The 23,589-nt window shown below is 36.5% G+C and overlaps 1 protein-coding gene across 1 annotated transcript in view; it reads left to right on the top strand.

Annotated features, from left to right (window-relative positions):
* TRHDE (thyrotropin releasing hormone degrading enzyme) overlaps positions 1 to 23,589 on the top strand; it is a 234,244-nt gene that overhangs the window by 74,485 nt on the left and 136,170 nt on the right. Inside the window, exon 5 of the mRNA XM_008062479.1 lies at positions 10,781 to 10,846. Coding sequence (XP_008060670.1) covers positions 10,781 to 10,846 — 66 coding nt within the window. The remainder of the gene's footprint in view (positions 1 to 10,780; positions 10,847 to 23,589) is intronic.

Genomic DNA, 23,589 nt, shown 5'->3' with positions numbered 1-23,589 from the left:
ATGTAGAGATGAGGTCTCGCCGAGTTGCCCAGGTGGGTCTCGAACCCATGGGCTCAGGCAATCCACTCACCTCAGCCTCCCAAAGCACGGGATTACAGGCTGAGCCACCGAGCCCAGCCCTTTTTTTTTTTTTTTTTTTTTTTTAGGAGGCAGTCTTGCTCTATTGCCCAGGCTGAAGTTCAGTGCCACAATTATATATAACCTTGAACTTCTGAGCTCAAACGATCTTCCCACCTCAGCTTCCCAAGTAGCTAGGACTCAGTCATGCACCTCCATGCCCAGAAATTATCACTTCTTTAGATCCTCTTTATCCTTTATTCCTCCAGATAGAATCTCTATGTCTTCTAGAACACCATAAGAAACTTTCTCTTGTCATTCATTTTTATACTGCCTTGCATCTCATCTCACTTATGAAGTTTTGAAGTCCTTGAGGACAGAGACTTGCAGGATTGGTGTTTATATTCTCCAGGATACTGAACATACTGCCTTATTCAGTAAGAATATGTTAGTGGAATAAATTAGTTGAAGAAGATATCCCTTTCTTCATAAGTGATGAGTTATCACTAACATACATCAGTGAAGTAATAAACTATATATCCTGATGGACTGAATAACTAGTCTTCAAGAATATAAAGTAACGGCTATGCATGCAGATAATTTCTCTTTCTCCTTCATCAATTTATTATGTTAAGGGAGTGTGTTCTCTGAACCAGACACAGGAAAAATGTGGTACCAAGTCATGAGAATCTAGTTTTGACACAGGAGATGTTTATTGTCTCTGAGATTGCTATGCATGCAAATGGTTACAAAGTAAAATAAAATAAATTTAGGTGAAAACTTATGTAAAAAAGATAATTCAAATATAAATTACTAAATGATGAAGGAGTGTATAAGAATACTTGTGTGGAATATTCTTTATGAAACTTTAGAAAAATTAATTAGGTATCTTTGTATATTGCTGAACCTTAGTTTAGCAAACAGTGATGAGATTTTTTTAAAGCAACTCTCAAGATTATTAAAAAACCTTGCAGAAATAGTATATTTACTTATAATCTATTCAGGCTTCCTCAGTGTCCAGTTTTTTTGATTGGGACTGGAATTTTGAATCACAAGCGAATATAAGTTACAATATTATAAGCAATATTTGCTTGATGAACAAATGTTTTAAAGACATGATGAAAGGGAATTCAGCGTTTTATTTTCTAAAAAAGTTTTTAATGAGCCATGTCTGTGTTAAGAGTTGTGATCTTTGTTATAAGCCATACATAGTAGGTGCTTAGTGTATGTTGGCTAAATGGTAACAGTTGGAGAGTCCATCTGTTTATGAAGTTCTATAAAATAAGGATTTTTAAAACCCAGCTTTGGAAAGAAAAGGCTAGTTAAATATAGAAGAGTACTTGCTACTCCAGAGAACATTAAAAATGTTCAAGTAGGTAATAAGATGTATCTTCTAAAAGTTAATTGAGTTATGTAATATAATAAGAAATTGAGAGTTAAGTGATATTTGTATTTCTAGTTTTATTTTCTATTCCAGCTTTTCCCCGACAGGAAAACTGGTACATTCTTTATGATTAGAAAGGATTTGTGTGTCATTAGACCATGCTAAATTGATAGTTTTTATAGCCTGGCAAGAGATCTAGTTATCATTACCTTGAGGGAAATGCTTAAATCTTCTGAAGACGGCTATTTTGTTGAAAAAGAAAGTTAGAGTTGACTGCTTGAGATACTATATCTCGCTCCCCAGGTGGCAAGTGTTAGTTTTGCTGAAAAACTGATGGTTTCTACCCTCAGGGTAGGTAGATTAGATTGGGAAATGTGTAGGAGAAGAGCTCATGAAGGAAATTCAAGGAACAGAGTTGATTTGTTCTAAGGGGAATTCTAACCTAGTCCTTAGAGTGAGTCATAGATGCTTATGTTTTATGGACATACACAAGTATGCAGAAGATAGAGGAAAAAAGAAAAGCAAAAGCAGAGAGTAGAAGGTGTGAGAGGAAAAAAAATATCGGAAGAGGCATAAAACTCTATGGTTATTCAGTCTATCATTTTTTGAGATGAGAATAAAATACTGATTTGGGGAGTAATTTTGGTGGTATTGACATTTTTTGAGACACTTTTAAAATGGTGATTTATGGAGACCTAGTATTACTTTGCATTAAGCTCCTAGAATTCTAGGAAACCATTCCAGTAACAAACTGTGGAAATTCATTATTGTGTTTCTAGACTGAGGGCTGCATCTAGTCCCAAGTTGGATGACTGTCTATGTGATTCTTATGATTCTCTTGTGAAAAGAGACTCTTGTAAGAAATAAATTATTGCGTGTGTGCATTTGTAATGGGTATGAAGTGGGATATATAGTCATAAGGAAATTTGTACCTCTCAAATCAGGTTACCATTTATATTTAAACATTTACTGCTTACAAGCCACTGCTCCATGGTTAACAAAATTTGATATAGATCAAATTATCTTCTTGAAGGTGTATTTATATTTTACATAAAGATTTGTGATCATTCATTCTTAACTTCATTACTTGCAATTTTCATATTGATGATACGCCTACCTTTTTGTACTGATATAGTTCACAATATTATAATAAAGGCTCTCAAGGGAAAGTAGTCTTTTTAAATTAGTATTTTATTCTATTATTCGAATTATATTGATCATATGTTTTACTTGAAAATGGATCTATATATGGCTAAATCCAGTGTTATAGTTGATTGCGAGAAAGAAGTTGCCAACACACAGATAGTCAAATTTGAGTCCTTTATTAGCCAGCAGGGAAGAACAGGCTAGTGCCATAAAGAACTCTCAACCCTGAACAGAGTGAGCGGGGGTTTATAAAGGCAAAAATCACAAAAACTGTGCAGTTGTGATTACATTTTTGGCAGAACATTTGGTTGCGAAAGGATACAGATAGCTATGAAATTTGCAATTAAGGAGTTTTCAAGCACCAAGGGAAACAAGAATGTGGGCTTGTGATTACAGGAAGGTTACACAAGGGGGTCATCTCTGGGTTAAGATGGAGGATTTGTCACAAAATGGAGTTACTTATGTCAAGCACACTCTTTCAGGCTATTACATTCCCCCCTTTTATTTGTTCATGAGTCAATGCATTGTCTCATCAGTCATAGGTATACTATGATAATGGGGTCTTATATACATAAGTTTTACAGAACTGATCTGTTGTTTGAAGAAATGAATAAGTTCAAAGGGTGATTTCAGATGTGTCATTAGGCCCCCCACTGTAAGTTGCAATGATGACGCATTTCCAGTCTGAGCAAAAAAGGTCTTTTTCTTGATTACAACAGTGGTTAGTGGGTTTACTTGGACAGAGATAAAAGTCTACGTCCTTTACGTAATTGGAGGTTACCCCCTGTGTGCATGATTTAGTGTAGTAAGTCTACCATACAGACTTCCAAATAGACATTCTTTTTCTATTTGTAGCAGGTCAGGAAAGTTTAAACTGAGCCAGAGGTAAATTGTGGGTCCAGTTTTAGATAGCTTGGACCTTTCCTGATGTCAAAGAGGTTAAGGAAAAGGTAGAGGCTGTACATTAAGTCATTCCAAAAGGGGGAGAACATATTAAGAAGCAATACCAGAACATAATAGGGCAGTGCTAAATGAGAGATAGGACAGCATTAATAAGAATTTTTGCCACATTTCCATTCTGTGGGGGCTACAGAGATTAGGCCTATGCCTAAAGCTAGGGAGAAGTGTGATGAATAAGGCAAAGGTTAAGTGGTGATAACAATACATTCAGGAAATGATTAACCAGTAAAACAGTCTATTCCAGGCAGGTAGAATCTCACATTTCAACTGTGCATCGGTTGGTCAGTCCGTGGTGAGGTAGAAGCAGGACAGCAGACTTGGAAGGTGATTTGGAGAAGGTTTTCAGGTCCCTAGTTGTTGTCTAGTTGGCTGAGCAGGTCACTTTCCTTGGCTCTTTTGACTCTCCACTGATGAATCCAAGCCAGTATTCCATCAACCCAGAGTGCCATGGGTGTGGTGATGATGATGAAGGGTCCCTTCCAGGCAGGAGTCAGTCCTTCTTTCTGGAAGGGACCCTTCTGGAACTTTTTGACAAAGACCAAGTCCCTGGGCTGAAACAGATGACAAGATGTGGAAGACAGAGTCGACAAGATAGCATGGACATCAGAGTGGACAGCAGCCTGGACCTGTGGGGGGACTGGAGATACTTTAACAGAGATTGATTAGTAATTTCTTCAAGAATGGAATCCTGTAACTGGGGTAATAGAGGAGGGGCATCTCCCAAACCTGATTTCACATGGGGTAAACCCAGCATTGTATGGGGTTCATCAGGCCTGGAGAAGGGCCAAAAGCAAAAGACTTACCCATTTTTTTAACTGAATTTTTATTATTAATTTAGTTAAAGTGATTTTTAGAGTTTGATTCATGTGTTCTACCTGTCCAGAGATCTGTGATCAGTAAGCACAATGTAATTTCCAGTCAATGTTTAATGCTTTACTAACCAGTTGAACTATGAATGAGGTAAAGGCAGGACCATTATTAGAGCCAATAAAGAGAGGGACCCCAAAACTAGGAATAATTTTATTAATAAAAACTTGCTAACTGTGAAAGCAGTTTTATTCCTTGTGGCAAAAGTTTCTACCCATCCAGAAAAAGTATTTACAAATACTAACAGATAGGTGTATCCCACATGAGGAGGCTTTACTTCAGTAAAGTTTATTTCCCATTTTTTTTCAGGGCTAAACCCTTGGGCTCTGATACCATCTGATAGCCTTGGACCTTGTTTTGCATTGACTCAGGCACAGGCAGGGCATGTCTCAGCTGCCGTGGCAGCTGGGCTTTTAAAGTCATTGATATGATAATAATGATTTAATAACTCAGTCAACTTAGTACCTCCTAAGTGGGTAATGGAATGTAGTTGTTTTACTAAGGTATGTCTGAGGGCTGCAGGCAAAATAATTTTAGAATCTTTAACCCACCATCCTGTAGGCTGTTTGGGAACCCTTGCCTGGTCTGCTTGTTCCTCTTCTTCCTGGGCATAGTTAGGCTGTTTGGGGAGAGAAGAAACTGGAAAAGTTTTAGTTAGCAGAATAGTTAGGGGTTCAACTGGAAGTTTTAGGTGGTTTCCGGTTGCTTCCAGAGTGTATGATTTTTGGTATCCCCTGCAATGGATGAAAGCTATTTCCTTGAGGAGCCATATAACCTCTAGAAGGGCTAAAAATTCTTCTTTGTTCCTTATAGTCTTACCTGCCTTGGTAAAAAGTCCTTGTTCCTTGTAGATTATGGCATGGACAGGGAGAATAGCAAAAGCATACCTGCTGTCAGTATAAATATTTACCCATTTCCCAGTTCCCCAGTGTAGGGCCTGGGTCAGAGCAATTAATTCAGCCTTTTGAGCCAGTGGACAATTGGGCAAGGACTGTGACCAGATTATGTCATGAACAGTGGTTACCACCTCACCAAGCTTGCGAACTCCCTCTATTCCCAGACCACTGCCATCCGTGAATAGGTCAACATCAGCCTGGCTTAAAGGAGTGTCCCAAAGACCAGGTCAGCTGACTTGAGCGATGTCTAATATGTTCTCACCATCATGAATTGGTGTTTCTGGATTGCCATCAGACAGTTGGGTTGCTGGGTTGAGGTTCTGAGTGGGAGAGAAAGTTAGTCAGTCAAGGCTGGTCAAGTAGGAGGCTCTGATATTGGGTGATATGAGTGTTTGACATCCAATGACCAGAGGCTCCCCAAAGCAAAGTCTCAACAGCATGGGGAACTATTAGAGACAAGTTTTGGCTGAAAGTCAGTTTATCTGCTTCTTTAACCAGTACAGCTGTAGCAGCAATGGGCCAAAGATAGAATGGCCATCGAGAGGCAACTAGATCTAATCTTTTGGACAAATAAACCACCAGTCACCTCCAGGGTCCTAGGGTCTAGGTAAGAACCCCCTTTGCAATTCCCCATTGTTCATGAATAAACAAGTGGAAAGGCTTGGCAACATCTGGGAGGCTAAGGCTGGGGCTTGGGTAAGAGCCGTCTTTAACTGTTGGAATGCTTTTTCCTCAGTAGCAGTCCATTTTAAGGACTGATCTCCTGCTGTGGCTGTGTATAGAGGCTTGGCAATTTCAGCAAGTCCCAGGATCCACAGCTGACAGTACCCTGCCACCCCCAGGAAATCTCGTACCTGTTTTTTCGAGGTTAGCCATGGGGATTCAGAGAATAGCTGCTTTCCAGACCATGGTTAGGGTTCACTTATCATTTTTTCAGCCAGTATCCCACATAAGAGACTTCGGTCAAGCAGAGCTGTGCCTTTTTATCTGATACACGATAGCCCAACTCTTGAAGGAGCAGTAACAGAGCCTTAGTACCTTTTAAACAAGTGTCTAAGTCTGCCGCCATGAGCAGGAGATCATCTACATACTGGAGTAAAGTACATTCAGGGTACAAGTCATGGAACCCTGATAAGTCCTGTTGCAAGACCTCCCCAAAAAGAGTTGGGGAGTTTTTGAACCCTTGTGGCAGCCAGGTCCAAGTCAACTGACTGGTGTCCCCTGAATCAGGATCTGTCCATTCAAAAGCAAAGATGGGTTGACTGAGAGGGGACAAGGGAATAGAAAAGAAAGCATCTTGTAAATCCAGCACAGTGTACACCCAATGTTGAGGGGGAAGCAGGCTGAGCAATGTGTATGATTTGGGAACAGTAGGATGAGTTATCTCAACCTGCTTATTGACCTCCCTTAAGTCCTAAACTGGTCAATAGTCAGAGGTTCCCATTTTTGTACTGGCAAGAAAGGAGTATTCCATGCCAACTTGCATGGTGTTAAAATATTAGCTGCTGAGAGTCTTTTAATGTGTGGAGCAATTCTTTTTGGGGCCTGTAAACTCATAGGGTATTGATGGACGTGAACAGTGGTGGCTGATGCCAACAGACTCACCACAATTGGAGGATGATGCTTTGCTGATCCTGGTTGGTTGGACTCTGCCCAGACTGAAGGAAACTCCTGCTGTAACTGTAGAAGTAAGCTTGCCAAGACATTCTCAGTGGAAGAATTAGAAGAAGTTAAGAGGTATTCTTCAGAAAGCAGAACACTTAAAAGCATCTGATAGACAATGGGAACAAACATGTCAGTTTTGTCAGGTGAAAACAAAATGGTAGCTCTTAACTTTTGAAGCAAATCCTGGCCCATGAGGGGGAACAGGCAGTCCAGAGCTATGAGGAACGAGTGAGTGACCCATTTTTGCCCTAAATCAACAGTGTGATTAGAAGTAAATTTGCAGTTGGTAATTGCCCCCATTGTCCCCTGAACTGAGATTTGTTTGCTTGACACAGGTCCCAATAATGACTTTAGGACTGACAGTTCTGCCCTAGTGTCCACCAAAAGCTGGATTGGGTGTCCCTCAATAGCGGTGGTTACCATGGGCTCTTGGGGACCTAAGGAAAAAGAACCCTGGCCTCCTCAATCCTAGTCATTTTCTGTTCCCCCAGCAGAGGGTAGAACCAGGACTGGCTTGGTGTCATCAGCTTTTGGGCAACTGTGACAATCCTTTTTCCAGTGACCAAATTCTCTGCAATATGCACATTGATTCTTAGCTAATGGGGGTCACTCAGTCCCCTTTTGTTCTTTCTTAGTTTCCACTTTTCTCTGGTGTGGTGGTTTTGAGTCAGACTGGGGAGCTTGGAGGGCAATGACCAACATTCTCGCCTGATGTCTGACTGTTTTATCTGCCTCTTGTGTTGCCTGTGTCTGTTTTTCAGCATCACGGTTATTACAAACTTTTTCAGTTACTTTGAGTAACTGAGATATATTCATTCCTGCAAAACCCTCAAGCTTTTGCAACTTTTTTTGGATGTCTGGAGTCACTTGAGCCACAAATGCCAAATTGATAGCTCGAGCATTATCAGGGGCTGAGGGATCGAACAGGGTATAAATACAAAAATCCTACTGAAGGTGTTTAAGAAACACCTCCAGAGATTCCTTGGATGAGACCCTGGAGAATCTCAGTAGTTTTAGAAAGATTGATAGATTTCCAGGCTGCTCCCCTCAAACCAGTTAATAAAGTCCAGTGATAGGTATCTGATGCCCTGGACCCTGCTAACGTGTTAGGGTCCCAATCTGGGCAAGAAGAGGGAAAATCTTCATCTAACGTTTCCTGACGTTCTTCCTGTATACCCACAGTTGAGGCTAGTAGAGGCTAGGTTTTTTTTAGCCTGAGCACTGATGTGCTCTTGCTCCTCAGAGGTAAATAGGGTTAAAAGGAGCTGTTGGCAATCATCCCAGGTGGGGTGGTGAGTGCACATGACTGATTCCATTAGAGAAGTTAGAACCTGTGGTTTCTCTGAAAGTGGAGGATTTTGGTATTTCCAGTTATACAGATCATAGGTGGAGAAAGGAGCATATACCAGGAAGGGCCACTCAGTCCGATCTGCCCCCTGCCGAGGAGGAACTTCCCAGGGGGGAGGGAGGGAGGCCAGATAGATCTGAGATTATAGATGGGTAGCCAAAGGCAGAGAAAGCAAATGAGAGGTGGAAGTGGTGATGGTAGGCAAAGAAGCCTGAGAATTATAAGGTGGAGGATCAGAGTTAGAGACAGCCAGGTTCTCAAGGGGATCTTCCGTAGAAGGGGGTAAAACAGTATACAATCCAGTGGAAGTAGCAGTTGGGAAGAATGGAAAAGGAGGGACACAGGCCAGAGATTTAGAAACAAAGACGTGACTGGGGTTTCAAGGGAACATGCCTTTAACCATGGGGGTGGATTTTGAATTAAGCTTAACCATTGGTCAATATAGGGAAATTGGTCCGGGTGACCAGAAGTCTGTAATGACTTTCCAAACAGACTCAGTGACACAAACATCCAGAGACCCTGTGAAGGACCATACCACATTAAAAGAAGGTCAGTGAACTTTACAGAGGGTCCGGAGCCTGCCCCTTGAAAGGCGGACACTGTAGTCCTCAACAAATCCAACAGACTGGAGGGTTTAGAAGTCTGAGACCCCATATTGTTAAAAACCAGTAAAGGCAAATCAAAACTGAAATCATAAAACCAGTAAAGGCAAATCAAATTTGAAATCAGAAACTGAACCTGGACTCTATTCTGCCAACATCTTGGCTTAATTAATAGTGTTCAAGGGATGACCTCATCAGGCCATAACTCCCTTTAAGCAGAAGTATGGCCACAAACAGAATAGATTCTTACCTCCTAGGAGAGTACAGACAGGCTTAGGTTCTTTTGAGGCAATGGGAAGCCAGTGGTCTTTCCAACTCCCTCCAAGCCAGATGAGAGGTTATGGAACCCTGGAATATTTTCAGGGGGGCACCTCTCCTATAACTTCTCCACCAAGCTGAGGAGAGCCCAAGTGAGGCTGCCTCCTGAGGTTGGTGAATCTCTCTGGGGCCTCCAAACATTATAGTGGATTGTGAGAAAAAGCCACCAACATGCAGAGAGTCAAATTTGAGTCATTTATTAGCTGGTGATCAAGAGCAGGCTAGTGCCATAAAGAACTCTTTACCCCAAACAGAGTGAGCAGGGGATTTGTAAAGACACGAACCACAAAAGCTGCACAGTTATGATTACATTTTTGGCAGAACATTTGGTTGTAAAAGGGTAGAGATAGCTATGGAATTTTCAATTAGGGAGTTTCCAAGCACCAAGGGAAACAAGAATGTGGACTTGTGATTATGGGAAGGTTATGCAGTGGGGTCATCTCTAGGTTAAGATGGAGGATTTGTCACAAAATGGAGTTACTTATGTCAAGCACACTATTGCAGGCTATTACACCAGGGTCTAAGAGAAATAGGAAATGAAAACAACTAGCCAATTTAAAATAATACTAATAGATAACACTACCAGAGTGTTTACTTTTTTTTCCTTTTCTTTTTTTTTTTTTTTGAGTTGAATTCTCACTCTGTTGCCCAGGTTGGAGTGCAGTGACATACTCACAGCCACCACAGTCTCAACTTAGTGGGCTCAGGTGATCCTTTCACTTCAGCCTTCCAAGAAACTGGAACTACAGGCATGTGCCACCACACCCAGCTAATTTTTTGATTTTATTGCAGAGATGAGGTCTCACCAAGTTGCTCAGATTGGTCTCGAACCCCTTATGTCAGGAAATCCTCTCATCTCTGCCTCCCAAATGTGCTGAGATTACAGGCTTGAGCCACTGCACCCAGTTTCAAACTGTTTTATATATATTAATTTAGTTATACTTCAAAACAACTATTATTACTTTCACTTTACAAGAGAAAAAAAATGAGAAACAGAGAACTTAAATAATTTTCCTGAGTAAACATGGTGGGTAAGTAGCAAAGGTCAGATCTGAACCCAAGCAACCTAACTGCTTGGTATGCTCTACTGTCCACTTCAAAAAGTTAACTATTCTTGATTAAGCCAGGGTTATAGTAAGTACCTATGTTACTTCAAAGTTATATGATTCTTTATTAATGTTATATTCTTCTCTTAAGAGACAATTTTAATTATAAGAAATATGTTTTATTAAATTTGATATACACAGTGCTGGATAAAGCATTGCTTTCTCCTGAATTAGAGGTTATCATTGTCCTGAGATATTCTGTCAAGGAGACTTCCATTTTGCATCCACAAAACTTTCAGATCCACAAAACAAAAAATGCAATTGTTATGTGTAAGTGGGATATTGTTTTCATGATTTTTGTTTTCTTAACTATTTTAAAAAATAGAGTAGCATGAATTTAATCAGACTATTTTGATTGACATAGGACAATTTTAGAATAATGATACTTCATTGAAATTTTTTCTCTTCTTTTTAATACTCTTTTTCTACAGGGTGCTGCTTTAATTAGAATGCTGGCTAATTTTATGGGACATTCAGTTTTTCAGAGGGGTCTGCAAGTAAGTAAAATGCTTTTTATTTTTTTTATATTTTTCCTTGTCAATATATTTATTTCAATAATATTTCATGGCTTGGGAAATTGCTCATACAAATTTGCTGAATTTCATTGAAAACTTTTAAGATTTGTAAGGCAAGCAATGTCTTTCCATATGACAAATGAAAGTTCTAGATAGGATACTTCACTGTATCAACTGACAAAACTTTAACTGTTGTACAATTTAGAATCTGTTTAATTTGTAGCTTTTGTTTAAAGTAATTTTCAAATATGTCATATCATTAAGAAATCTATATAAGACTTTCAGAAAGTCTGCTTCTCTTTTCTTCCATTTAAAAGTTTATAAGATGAAAACAAATTATGTTAATATTATTAGAATTATGTATTTGAGAAATCTTTAGGCTATTTTCAGATATGTTACTTTTATGTTGTTGTTTAACTGTTGATATACATAGAATGTTATTCCAAATATATTTAAATATTTTTATTTTAATTAGAAAATACAAGATTTTTTTTAAATAAAGGAAGAAAAAGAGACAGTTTTGTCATGCATCATTTAGAGTATAAAGTGTGGAATCTAAAAGTAGATTCTTAGAAAAGGAAGATTAATAAACTTTTTAAAGGAGATACAAATATAGAAAAATAAACTTTTATTCCATTGAATCTGCTGGAGTAAATCATGTTCCTAGTAGCTGTGATTGATGAATTATTTATGATGCATTCTGCTACTTAGAAGTGTCCTTTAAAGTAAATTGATGTTCACCTGAAATACAATTATGCTAAGACAGGGAGAGCAATCAATCCAATCTGTTCTTAGTAAGCTTTTCATTTTGAAATTTAAATAAACTACATCTGGGATCGGGCTATATTTTAGTAGTATAATTCTATCTTTACCCCAAATAAACTGAAAGATAAAATACGAGTGTTAAATATGGTATAATATATAAAACTGCATACATATATTACAACAAAAATATATAAAAAATTTTTGAAGAATAATTTCTTTCAGAAATTTTTACAGATTTATTTCAACAGGGGTTGAAATTTACTTTAATCAGCTCTTCCCATTAGGGACACCTTCAGAATAGCTAAACCCATTGAACCTATTTACCAGATGCTAAAGGCTCTATTCTGATCACATAGTTGGGAAAACCTTTTTTCTCAAGAGTGCATTCCATGAATATCAACTCTCTGGAGGAATGTCAGTCCTTATCCCTACTCCTTTGTTTTTTCTTATTGAAGTTTTAGCATGACAGTTTCAGAAAATATCTAAGTGTTCATAAGGGCAACACAAATTGAATTTGATTTCCTTGTAGCAAGTTGATGTGAAATCATTTTCTATATACAATTTTTATTGTGTTTTTATTGTGTTTTCTTCATCTGTGTGTATGGATTTGCTCAGAAGATTGAATAACTATAGTTATATTATTTGGAAAGGATTATGGTTTTGCAACGTTTTTCTTTATCCTGTCGAACATTCTGTGGTAGGCAAAATATATCAATTTTTAATTCTTTCTTTTTCACTGACCCAGTCTGTTCAGTTTTATCTGAAATGGTTAGAATATACCCTCTGACTCCCGCCATTAAACTTTCATTCCAAGCTTGTACTAATGCGTGCCTTTATGCTTTGATACTTGATTTGGACAATTTTCAACTGAGGGACTCTATGTTTGTCAACATTGCATTTCATTTGCCTTGTGACATCTCATTGATCAGATAGGTCTGTATCCTTCAGTACTTCGCTTCCAGCTTTATTTATACTCATCATTCAAACTGATTTAGTGTATCATCAGCAGTTTGGATTAGTTTACAGTAGATCGTATGCCTAGGTGATAAATTATCATCTCTTGTGCATGAAGATGTATGGGATACATTTTGGAGATGACCTCCTAAACAGACACTTCATGTCATGGTGCTGAATGGTCACAGAGTTGATATAAATATGCTTCCCATCCACAAGGCTCTGGGGAGTCTTGGTTTACAAGATGTTGAAAGAGTTAATCTGGGCTGTCAGCACTTACCTCTGCTGGAAAATCTATGAATTGTTTTTACATTAATCATGGCTATTTCTGTGTTGACAAATGGAAGTTTCTTATTTGCCATCCCAAATTGCAGTTTTACATTGCAAATAGTGTGTTTTTCATGTATATTTTTCATCTTTCTTCTTTGCTTCTTTCCTCTCTCCTTCTTACTCTCTCTTTCCTTTCCTTTTCCCCCCTTCCTTTTCTTTCTTTCTTCCCCAACCACAGGGCTCAGACCCTAATCTTTATGTTCTACACTGGACCAATGTCACAGTGGTAATTTCCTCTTAATTTATTATCTACCTGAAATTTGTGTTCTCTGGCAGTTTTGTGCATCCTTATGACCAATCCTAATGTCTTTTGCAAACAAGACAAACATATTTTACAAATATATACATATTCATATATGTATATATATGCACATGTATATATCTATAAATAGATATCTATAGCTATTTAAATAAATCTCTCTATATAAAGGTAGTAGATTTCTGGGTTAGTTCATGTATTCGTATTTAATTTATAAAGTTTCTGAGTATGGCATCAACTATATTTTCTATTTTTTATAATATTTTCTGTGGAAATGTATTTTAAATTTCAACTTAAACATATATTTCTCATTAGGAAAAGATTCTAGAGAATTTTGAGAAAAGTTTGGTTTCTAATAGTCATACAACCCATGGAATCAGCCATGAGAAAATTTAGGGTACAATTTTATACTGAATAAGCACAACCTTTTGGGGGGAGGTTGTTATTCTTGATGCATTTTTGTTTAATTCTTCTTATTTCTTGAATTTTGTTTTATGCTTAAATGTTTTAGTCTTGCATAGCTGTTTTATAATAAATTATCTTAATGCTTTAACAATAGACAGTATATGCATACATAAAATTTGTCCTTGATACCATTAATAAGCTAGTTTTTATTGTAATGTTTGAATTTAAAGTGAAACTTGGACTGAATTAAGCAGGAACACTTCCATTGTTAGATTGTGTGCCATTCACAAATAAGATGCTTCTAAAATGTAGAATTACTTTTATTTTTTACAATAGAGTAGATTCTATCTTTCATATTCTCTTAGTTTAGGATTTATTTAATGCAGTTAGATAGTTAGACAATTTGGGTTTGATATATTTAATTTGGAATAAATGTTTTAATATTATGGAAAATTTGTAAACTAGATGTGCACGAGCCAGTGAGTGATACCCTGTTCTTGAAACTTCTGTTAATAATTTGAATATTAGCACTGTATGGCAATCAGTGTATCTAGAACTGCAACTGTACTCAAACTAGACCAGTATTTTTTGTTACAGAGACTTTTTGTTGGTAGTAAGTTTCATTTTGTCAGTATTAAAAAAAAAACAAACCTATTTCCTTGGCCTTTTAGTTACTTGTTCACTTTTATATTTTGCTCTAAACACTTTACATACATTTTTGTCATTAAGCTACAGTGGTTTCAGATGACATTTGCTAAGGACTATTTGAAATTTCTCAGTGATTTACAGTGGATATGCTATATTTAAGGTTGGAATTTCTACTTGTTCTTTGAAATCTGCTGAAACCAACTCTGCTTATGGGTTTTTCAGCATTGAGATCTATTGGAGGTTATTTGAGGAGAATCATCATCCTTCCTGATGAGTGACATGATAAGGGACTCAAACAAGGGGAATTTGCTTTTTTACCGACATGGAGAACTATTTTGATAGCAAGGGAGGCTCAGTGGAATTTTGATCTTTAAAGCCTGCATTCCAGTTCTATAGCCTATACTTTCCCAATCAATATCCTAACTTTCACATAGAAGATGTAATACAGCCATGAAATATACATAAGTTATAATTTTGCCATTTGGAATTTTAAGCCATAGTCTACTTTTCAGATTCATTGATTCTAAGGCTACATAAGATAGAACCTTTAAGCACAGTCACAGAAGATATCTGCCATACCTTCTCTGCCATAACTTCAGCTGAGAATTTAGACCCTGGCTTTGTTTTCTTTTTGTAATCTCTCCTCTCCAGTCAGAAATAGTCAAGCCTCTCAGAGACTTTGTAGTTCTTTATTCTGTTATAATCTTCTATTGAAATAGTCATTTATTTCCCCCAAATTTATTCTTCTATTTAGCAAATTATTGATGATAATTTAAGAAACTGCTTTGGCTCTAAAAAAGATGAATTACTGTTGTCCTTCTGGCCCCCACTATCGATGATACTGTTCATTATTCTAATCAAGTTAGGCAAACCATTGTAGATAACCATATCTGAGGGTCTTCATCTATTTCCGGTATGTAATTCAGTAGCAAAACCAAAATCATTCTAAGTATTCCAAGCAGAAAGGGGATTAACATTGGGTATATTTAATTTTCTAAAATTGTTGAGAGGGCTGTGGAATGGCCAGCATCGGGAAAGCCACTGCCAGCCTTCAGACAATCAAAAAAAAAATGTGGACATTACAAGGAACTAATAAGCATATTCTCAGTGGCCTATTGTACACCTGGCATTCACTACCTCAGTACACCAGAAAGCCACCTTACCTCTGCCTTCTGCCAAAGCCCTTATGTAAGCCTCATGTACCTAAGCAATGATGGCTTCTCCTCCTTTAGTGCCTTCTGTATCTTTTCTGTTTGCTTTTCATGTTGCAGAACATAAACTTGAACCTAACTGATGTCTGGTGGGGTTGGTGCATTTCTAAAATGAATTTTACAGCGGTCAGCAAAGTTTTAAAACAAAATTTATTAGCGAGAAAAGAGAAAAGAAGGAAGAAGAAAGATTTATGACTGCAAGACCTGCCGTGGGAAAGTTTTTCAAAGAAGAAAAACCGCACTTTTTCTCTCAACTGCAAACTACATATAGCTACCTAGTTATTGATCTGCTAATGGGTGGAGTTCAGGTAACCCTAGCTCCAGAGAGACTGTCATCTCTGTGCTCCTAATGGGAGGAGACAAGGGGAGGGGTCTTTTTCTGACAACATAGTTTCCAGCAGACCTGTCAGATGTTTCCAATCCACAAGTTCTTAGCTAAAAGCTGGTCCTGTTATCATTTCTATAGCTTGGGCCAGTTAAGGAGTGGTCTTTGGCCTTTCACCTTCCACAAGGAACCTGAAAGATTCTTAGAGAGTATTATGCTAAACCCTGAATTGAAAGGTTGGACTGTCCTGGTCTTGCATCTTATAGAGTTTTCTTTTTGCCGAGGTGGTGGAATAGACTGTCAGCTTGGCCTGCGGTAAAATCTAATTTTAAAAATGCTTCCTAAAACCTGCCTATGGGAAGTGTATCTATCTATGCCTAACCTGGGCTAACTACCCTGCCTCACTAACTAGCAAAGGATAGTAGGAAATGTAGCTTTCTAACCCATACAATGTACAAGAGTGTAGAAGGTAGTGGGATTGGCAGCAAATTACCAACAGACAGTCTGACACACTTAATCTATATATTTATTTGTTCTATTAATTATTATTTGAATTATCTTATAGGTTGTTACGTTACCATATGGAAAATTTAAAAAATAACTCCTTTATTTATCTCTTCCTTCATATTGTATTAAGGCTGTGTGATACATCTCTAGCTAGAGCAGAGTATTTTCAACTGATTTTGATAATTTTGTTAGGATATATGATGGGAGAAATAGGAAACACAAACCAGTAATTACTAGATTTTACTCATTTCATAACATTAGTCTGGTTGTTTGTAGTGTGTAATATTCAAATTTCTCTTTGAATGAGTTTATGTAATTGTATCAGTATGAATTAGTACCAGTGATAAATCTAAAATTTTTAAATTTCAAATTTATTACTCTTTTAAAATAAAGATCTAGAAAAAATACAGGGGACCTTACTACTGTGAATAATTGTTTTGCTTTTTGATTAACTTAAGAATTTCAGACTTTTGGTTTGCATAGTCACAACTTTAGGCTCCTCATTCCTGCCTCCACAGGTGAACCAGTCCTTCTGGCATAAGTTAAGTGCAGGGAGAAGAATTTCTGTAGCCGTTTGCTTTTGATTAGGACGTCTGGAAAGTAAGCTTATATGTTTTCCCAGCCTAGAATTTTCTAGTAATAACCCCAATGAGGAATGATGACTAAGAAAACAACTGCATGATGCATTACTTGAGACTTAAACAGCCAGTGAGAAATGCAATAGGCAGGTCAGCAGTAACCAGAAACTTTCTCTTGCACACAAACTCATTTCACTTTTTATACATAATGTAATTCTTAGTTCTAGCACCTCATTTTTGTCTGTGGTATAAACATCTCTAACTTTCTTCCTAGGTCATCCTAGGGAGATCACTGGCAGATTTCATGCCTATTTAATATTTACACTACTAGAATGTGCCTTTCCCATTAAAATGCCACAAGCGTAAGTAGGTGGGACCCTGGGATGGAATACATTCTGTGTAGCCTCACTTCTATCCTCTCTTCCACTTGAACAGACTTCAATACCAAACGTTGTTGTTAAATTTTCTTTCCTGCTTGGTACCTGGAATATAGATATACAGCAATTTTGCTCTTCTTATTTTTTCTGTCTTTCTAGAAGTTTTTGGTGATTTTACATATTTCTCTGAAATCTCTTGTGCTCCTATAAATATGTTTATTCTAAATTCCTCCTGATAAAAAGTGCCCACCTCTAAGCATCTTTTGGCAATTCTTGCATCTTATATGTATGAGAGTTCTTATTTTTCTTGTTCATATACATGAATTTCCACCCATGTGTAGCAAAGTTTGTGGTTAAAATACTCATATAATCAGTTAGTTAGGATTTGTTTCTTTTACTTTGTGTTTATAATACAAGTCCTATAGCTCAAATATTGATTCTATATAAGTGTTGTATGCTAACCTTTAAAATAAGTAATTCAAGCAACGATTCCTTTGGATTGTTTTTTTTACATGACTTGAACCTCTCTTATTTTATTTTTGCTTGCTTTAATCTCCCTAATTACAATTTTTTTCCTCTGATTTTTCTGGAAATAAAAAACAAAACTGTTAACTATGAAATCCTCAGATAACATTGATTGGTTCAGTATCTATCAAAAAATAATAAGCATGTACTATTGCTTATTCTTTCCTAACAAAACAATATTGTTTTAACGATTTGAGCCTAGCAGTACCATTCTTCAGTTTGTTATGAGTCAACACCAGAAAACTGAAATTACAAAGAAAGATTATTGCTAAACTTGATATAATCTCAAACTTTGTAATCCCTGTCAGAAAGCGAGTCACCTTCCTGCTCAGCCAGTGAAGGTAATTCAACATTATCTAAAATATGGTTGAATAAAGAAAGATTTCTCTTGATTAGTATTTAACTACTCTTTTCCATAAGGTAGCCTACAACATGATGTTTGCCTCCAATTATCAGGGTGGAAATTGCTTATGCAAATCAATGTAAGGCAATGAGGTGTGGATAAAAAGCAAAAAGGAAATATCATTATTATTGGTTTGTGCTCATAAAATTCTGATAGCCTGAAGCTAATGACATGCACAATGCCATAGGGATTATTAGCAGCAGCCACATACTCAATAACTTGTGTTCCAATGAGGTGTAATAAGTTAACATGTATATGCAAGAGTTTTATTCGAAAACTGCAGACTCACATTTATGAGACAGTGCTCTCTTGCATGTAGGTTTTCAGGTAAATGAAAAATCAGAAAATAAGAGAGGAACAGAGACTGTCTCTCAAAGTTAATTTTCTTTCTGAAGAGATAATATTGTGTTTTTATCCAGAAGGTAACTGAATCATGTTCAGTCTAAAATGAATGACCATAGTCAGCTTTTGCTCAACTGTCTCCTACTTTCACTTAAAATGCTGTGTAGTTTTAGATATGCTATATGTAGAAAAGTTAACACTTAATAATAACTTGTTATAATCACTCAGTACTATATGATAATAATGTTATCATTACTGATTTTTAGTCACTGTATTAGCATGTAATTTATTAAAGACCTAACTACAAAGAAAATTAATGAGCATGTTATAGAGAAAAAATACATTTAAGTTTAAGGAAAAAGTTAATGGATTTTGGAATCCATCTACAGTACAAACAGGTACTTTTAAAAATTAAATAGCATTCTCTATTTTTATTTATAAATTGGTGAGAAATAATTTTTATTCAGTTTTTTTATATATAGCCACTGACTTAATCATTATTATTTTGCCTCTGATTTAAATGTTAACTGACCACTGCAGCTATATAGTATTAATTGAAAAACCTTTATTATTAGAAACATATCTCTACTTGATCATCTTGTGGCTTAACAGGAACCTTTTATAATTTGAATGTGTTGGTTACCTTTTACTTGTTAGTTAAGGGTTCAAGATGTGTTGTATCTTAGCTAATTAAGTTGATAACATAAAGTGATTTTTTAAATCACTTTAAATGATTGGACACATCCAGTTGATAGATGGCTTTAATATATTTGTATGTCAGTGTACATGTAAATGCATGCCTATCTGTAAATATGCACACACTGGATACACCCTAAAAACTGTCTCTGGCTCTTTGTAGATATTACCATTTGCTTAGATTGCTAGCTCAAAAGTACAATAAACTTGCCTTAGAGGCATTTTTCTCTAACCTGTTTAGCTCTTGCATCAGCAGTTTTCTTTCTTTTTCCTTCTTTAATTTATTTTTCCTCTTATTTTATGTTCTCTTTTTGGAAAGTGCAAGTAATAGCCTAGAAGTACATATTTGGCAATGTTACAAATTTTGATGCTAAAAATGTTCCTTTTAAGTTGGAAATATTTTTCCTCATTACTCATATTTTTATAATTGCATGATGATTTTATTAGATAGTTTAATGCTAGTAATATGACATAAATAAGCCATCATATATTTAGCTTTGTCCTTGTTTGTAAGTATCTAGGTTGTTTTCTAATTCTTGCTAAATAACACTTTAATAATATTCAATTGATAGATTTATTTTGTATATCCTCATATGCATTCCTAGAAGCATATTATAAACATTTTCTTTCAAAAGTTAAATCAGTATATTCTCCTCATATGCATTCCTAGAAGCATATTATAAACATTTTCTTTCAAAAGTTAAATCAGTATATAATGATAGATGTAAAGTTTGCAAATTTTTATTTTTAATACACTAAGTAAACAGTATTGGATCTTATAAATTTTCAAAATAACTTTCTTACAAATTTAGTTAGTAAAAATGATTTCATTGCTAATTCAGTATATACATTTTTATTATAAATGAGGTTGACATTTTTAAATATAGTCTTTGCATTTTACTCTTTACATTTACTTTTTATAACATTTATCCATGCTTTTTACTCATTGAAAATTAGTTCTCATTCTCTTTTGTGTAGCTATAAAATAAAAATAATGAACCATGCCATATATACTACAAACATTATTTTTCTCCTGTGATATTTAATATGTCAAAAATGTTGCTATAAAAATGCATGTTATAATCAGTGATTTATGAGGAGTGTCACAAAGGCCTATCCTAACGTATACATTTGGTATCTAGTTTGCAAAAGGTTCAAATGCATTCCAAATTTCATTTTGGTATACCTGTGTATTTCCTTTGGTGGAAGAGAGAGCTCCATGTTAGCATGATACACAAAGAAATGGTTGTCTTCATTTGTTATATTGAATCTGATTTCCTTCTACAATCAGTCTCTGATTTTCACCTTCTCTCCTCTACTCAAGGACTCTCTCTGAGATTATTTTACAGATTTTTAAAATTTAAGAACAATAACACAAAGTGTTACAAATCATCTCTTGATGCTTTGTGCTAATAAACCAAACTTATGATTTCTCTTCATGCACCAGCTTTGCTTTATTATACCTCTACATGTCCATGTTTCTTACCCATCAGATATATCTTTTCATTCATTCATTCCACACATACATATTATGCATCTAGTCTATGTTGGACAGCAGGATAAGCACCAAGTATTCAGGGCATGCTGTATATAGCAGATATGACCCCTGTTCTCATGAATCATATAACAGGATATAGGAGACACAAAATAAATATTAAAAAACCCAAATATATATTTAATCTGTGTGAAAAATGTTAGGAAGCAAAAATAGGACACCATGAAAGAGCATAAGTGGGCGGCTTAGAGCAACTTCAGATTGAGTGTCCAGTGAATTATTCTTGAAGAGAAGGCATGTATGCTGAGGTCTGAAGAATAAGCAAGAGGTGGGTGTGGGGAGAGATTCCAGGAAGAGGGAAGAGCTTGTGTAAAGGACTGAGACAAAGAACTAAACGTGTTTAAGAAAAAGAAAGAAACTGGTGTGAATGAGCAGAGTTTGTAAGAATAAGAGGTAGGAGAAGTGAGCAGTTGCCAATTGTGCAGTGCCTGAGTGGTCTGTGCTGAGAAGGTTTTTTCAAGTGTAGTGAAATACTATTAAACAGTTTTAAACTGGATATGACATGGCTCCATTTACATGTAGAGCAGTTCTCTGGCTTATTGTAAAAATGCATAGGGATTGGGGAAGCAGAGTACCAAGAAAGGAATTGGGATAAGAAAAAAAATAAATAAATAAGGAGGAGAATTTTACATTCAGGTGAGAAATTACAGAGGCTTAAATATTTAATAGAAATGTAAAGACATAGATGAATTCTAAATGTATTTTGAAGGTACAATTCAATGGACCTATGTATAAACTGGGTGAAGAGTGTGGTAGGAGAGGCAAGGAATAGAAATTAATCAAGAATGATTCTGAGGCTTCTGGGATGAGGACCTGGGACCAAATCCTGAAGGTCTGTATCATGTAGGTTGGAAGAGGAGGGACCTGCAAAGGAGACTGAGGTGGAACAGCTGGAGAGGCAGGGAGAATATCAAGGGCATTCTGTCACCTGTGCCAAGAGAAGAATTTGAGAATAAGAAGGTGGCCAACAAGGTTAAATGCAGCAGTGAGGTAGAGCACAAAAAAGATGAAAAGTCATTCTTTCTGTTAGCCTGCACATTTGCTTGTTGCAGTGGAATGAGTTAAAGAGTAAATGAGAATGTGGAAATGGAAACAGTATGTAGAATAAAATGTAAAGAAATTTGCCAGGCCGGGCTCGGTGGCTCAGCCTGTAATCCCGCACTTTGGGAGGCTGAGTTGAGTGGATTGCCTGAGCCCACGGGTTCGAGACCCTCCTGGGCAACTTGGCGAGACCTCATCTCTACAGTAAATAAAAAAATCAGCTGGTTGTGGCAGCATGCGCCTGTAGTTCCAGCTACTTGGAAGGCTGAGGTGGAAGGATCGCTGGAGCCCAGCAGGTCAAGGCTGTGGTGGCCGGGAGCGGCCACTGCACTCCAATCTGGGCAACAGAGTGAGACTCCAACTCAAAAAAAAGAAAGGAAAAAAAAAAAGAAATTTGCCAAAGAAAAAGATCATAAAAATGAGGTCTGTAGTTTGGTGTGGGAAGTGGAATGTTGAAGTCTAAGGAAGGTTTTGTTTTGTTTTTAAAGAGGAGAGATAGTTGTATTGGTTTTAGGCTATCAGAGAAAGATTCTGGAGAGGATGTATTTGATAATGTTGGAGAAGTAAGACAAAAACTCTGTGACTTTGGTTCTTGAGAAGGTGAAGAAACTCGTGTTTTTTTTTTAAAAAACAGGATCCTGCTCTGTCACCTAGGCTGGAGTGCAGTGGTATGATCATAGCTCACTGTAATTACAAATCTTGGGCTCTAATGATCCTCGAATGCCTCAACCTCTTGAGTAGCTGGGACTACTGGCATATGCCACCACACCCAACTAAATAAAAAATAACAGTTCTGTAGAGAGATGGGGTCTCATTATGTTTCCCTGCCTAGTCTTGAACCCCTGGCCTCAAGTGACCCTTTCACTTTCATCTCCAAGATGTTGGTATTACAGGATGAGTCACTGTACCTGGGCTGGGACTTGTCTTTAATAGGAGACATATTTCCAGTAAATTTGGAGATCTGTTAATGGCAAAATGAGAGAAGTCGTTTCTGATGACTTCTATTTTTTCAGTGTTTTTTGAGACAAGTTCACTTTCTGAATGAAAGTGAAGTTAGGGTGGAAGGTGGAGAGATTTGATGATGGAGGATTTGGAAGACTAGGAAAGCTATTTTTGACAATTTTGCATTCTTATTTGTGCTTGTTAATTATGAATTTTTAATAAAGCTCAACTTCTCAATTGTATGATTTTATCCTATGATATTCAGCTGCATGAATACAGGTTTGAAAAGGACCAATATTTAGATTCATTCATGATTGTATTTTTTTTTTCGAAACTAGCATAATTGAAGGACAGAACTATAAGAAAGATGAAGCTATTTCTCAGAAATTGATTAAGACCAAACTATGAAATCTCAGCTGAATAATTAGGAAAGTGAAGACATGAAAGGTCTGACAAATAACCTGCCATTAATAGTGATAACAGTAAGCAGTAGATTAGCAAAGTTTTATTATTTGAACACTGAATAAAATAAATTCATCATGCTTTATATGGAAAATTTAAACTATCCTTATTGAATTCCTCTTATGTCATACCCATTAATATGAGAATGTCACAGGGAACTTTTTTCATTCCAAAATATGGTAAAGAGCCCTCTGGCCTCATCCACTTTGATATGCAGTGTGATTGGTTTTCTGGAGTGCATTGATGAGTAATTGGGAAAACAGTAGAGATACAGGATGTTTCTTGAGTTTGTACATATGTTTTCCAAGTCTCTCTGCTCAACTGAAGGCTAGTGTCTTTATTATTTTAGTGTCAACTTGGGCAAGCCTATTTTTTGCTGATGAGTTGAATTAGTGTGTCC

The sequence above is a fragment of the Carlito syrichta genome, unplaced genomic scaffold (genome assembly GCF_000164805.1).
Source record: "Carlito syrichta isolate Samal-C Ts95f unplaced genomic scaffold, Tarsius_syrichta-2.0.1 Scaffold305719, whole genome shotgun sequence".
In the NCBI taxonomy this organism is placed as follows: Eukaryota; Metazoa; Chordata; class Mammalia; order Primates; family Tarsiidae; genus Carlito; species Carlito syrichta.
Note: the sequence above shows the minus strand (reverse complement) of the source record. Positions and strands in the feature narration are given on the sequence as shown.